Source organism: Pholcus phalangioides, unplaced genomic scaffold (assembly GCF_987345545.1).
Source record: "Pholcus phalangioides strain wild (caught in Gottingen) unplaced genomic scaffold, Ppha-v1.0 ptg000001l_1, whole genome shotgun sequence".
Classification (NCBI taxonomy): Eukaryota; Metazoa; Arthropoda; class Arachnida; order Araneae; family Pholcidae; genus Pholcus; species Pholcus phalangioides.
In genome coordinates, this window is record NW_028301594.1 from 17504673 (window position 1) to 17506387 (window position 1715).

General features: G+C 44.9%; 1 protein-coding gene across 1 annotated transcript; it reads left to right on the forward strand.

Annotated features, from left to right (window-relative positions):
• The first annotated feature begins 493 nt into the window (after positions 1-493).
• LOC149089995 (protein phosphatase 1 regulatory subunit 42-like) lies at positions 494-1483 on the forward strand. Its single transcript, XM_089235149.1, has one exon. The coding sequence runs from the start codon at positions 494-496 to the stop codon at positions 1481-1483; it is 990 nt and encodes a 329-aa protein (XP_089091275.1).
• The last annotated feature ends 232 nt before the right edge of the window (positions 1484-1715 follow it).

Consider the following 1715-nt stretch of genomic DNA (forward strand, 5'->3'; position numbering starts at 1 on the left):
TGTGTGTTATGCCATTTCAAAAGTTGAGGAGTCCTTTCTGAAATACTCCGTGTGATCCTAAATTTTCCAGTATTTTTTATTTATAAATATGATCTCGAAGATACTGTAACAGGTACATGCACAGAATTTGGTCGCAGCTAAATTTTTTCGCAGAAGAAAGGTCCTTAAAACACACACACACACACACACACACACACACACACACACACACACACACACACACACACACACCAACCCCGTTTATAACGATATATCGGCTATAAGGACAAAATTTCGTGGAATATTCGATGTCGTTTTAAACGAGTTTGACTGTATCGGAAAGGGGCCATTCGATGTATGAAAAATATTGTTACACACAAACCGTTACAAAATCTACCCTTGCTCGAGCTTCCTAGAGATTTGTTAAGCCATTAGAATGAAGTCGATGCGCATTTCTGTCTAATACATGGTAGTATAGTATGGATTTCAGTTGGTCGTGTTTGGGATAAATGAAATGGGAAAGATTACAGCCGAACTTCTGAAGCGATGTTCGTCTCAGCGTCACCTGTCCGAAGTCCGAAGTGAAGTCAAGAGCACGTACAAGTTCGATAACGTGACCCACCTGTACCTACAGGAGAAAAACATCGAGTTCATCGAGAGCTTAGATCTCTGTAAGAACCTGTTGGCCCTTTACCTGTTCGACAACGAAATCATGCGAATACAGAACTTGGACTACTTGAACAGGTTGGTTTATCTGTACCTGAACAACAACAAAATCCTCAAAATGGAGAACTTAGATTCGTTGGTTAACTTGAAGATATTGAAGCTCGGCGGGAACCAAATAACGCGCGTGGAAGGATTGGAGAACTTGTTCAACTTGGAACAGTTGTGGGTCGAGAATCAGTTCCTGCGTGAAGGCGAGTCGTTAAGCTTCTGCCCGAGTTCGATGTACGCTGTTTCTGGCAGCTTGAAGCTTCTCAGCGCCTCGGAGAACAGCTTGACTTCGTTGGGTGCGTTCAGACCTCTGAAGAGACTGGAGAAACTCTACGTGGACGACAATTCCCTGAGTTCCCTCCAGGATGTCGTCGACTGCCTGTGCGTGTTGCAGAACCTGAAGGAGCTGAAAATCAAGAACAACGTCGTGTGTAAGGTGTTCGCTTTCCGGGATAACGTCATCGCGTATTGCCCGAAACTCGGCCGCGTGGACAACTTCGCCGTGTCCGACAACTACAGGAGATCGGTTTCTATGTGGAAGGACAAACTCCTCGGCACGGAATCGACGTCGGAGACTCAGAAAGGTGGCGGCGACAGGTTGATAAAGCGTTTCGTACAGGCCAGGACCGGCATCGAACCACCACTGAATCTGACGATGCCTGCGACCATCAGTTCGGCACCGCAGCTATCGCCACGAGGAGACGGACAAGATGTTGTTGCACCGGCAGCGATCGAATTCGCCGATCCCGGTATCCGTCAAGTCAAATCCATGGAAGATTCTCCAAACTGATTTTCGAAACATGAACTATTGCAAGGGGGAAAAACATCCCATGATTATACGCATATCATCCATAGTTTATTATTGATATATTGAGATTATTATCGGCAAGTGTTGCATAAAATCATGTCTACGGAATTATATAGAAAATTTTTCTTTGTGTGTAAGAGTGATTAACTTGAAAGGGCTAACATTGACTTGATAATGCTAGGGTCACACTCATGTCCGGCTTGTCCCAAAGTCA

Bases quoted from the DNA above. Each gene is read 5' to 3' on its own strand.
- LOC149089995 (XM_089235149.1), top strand. From the start codon at position 494: ATGGGAAAGATTACAGCCGAACTTCTGAAGCGATGTTCGTCTCAGCGT.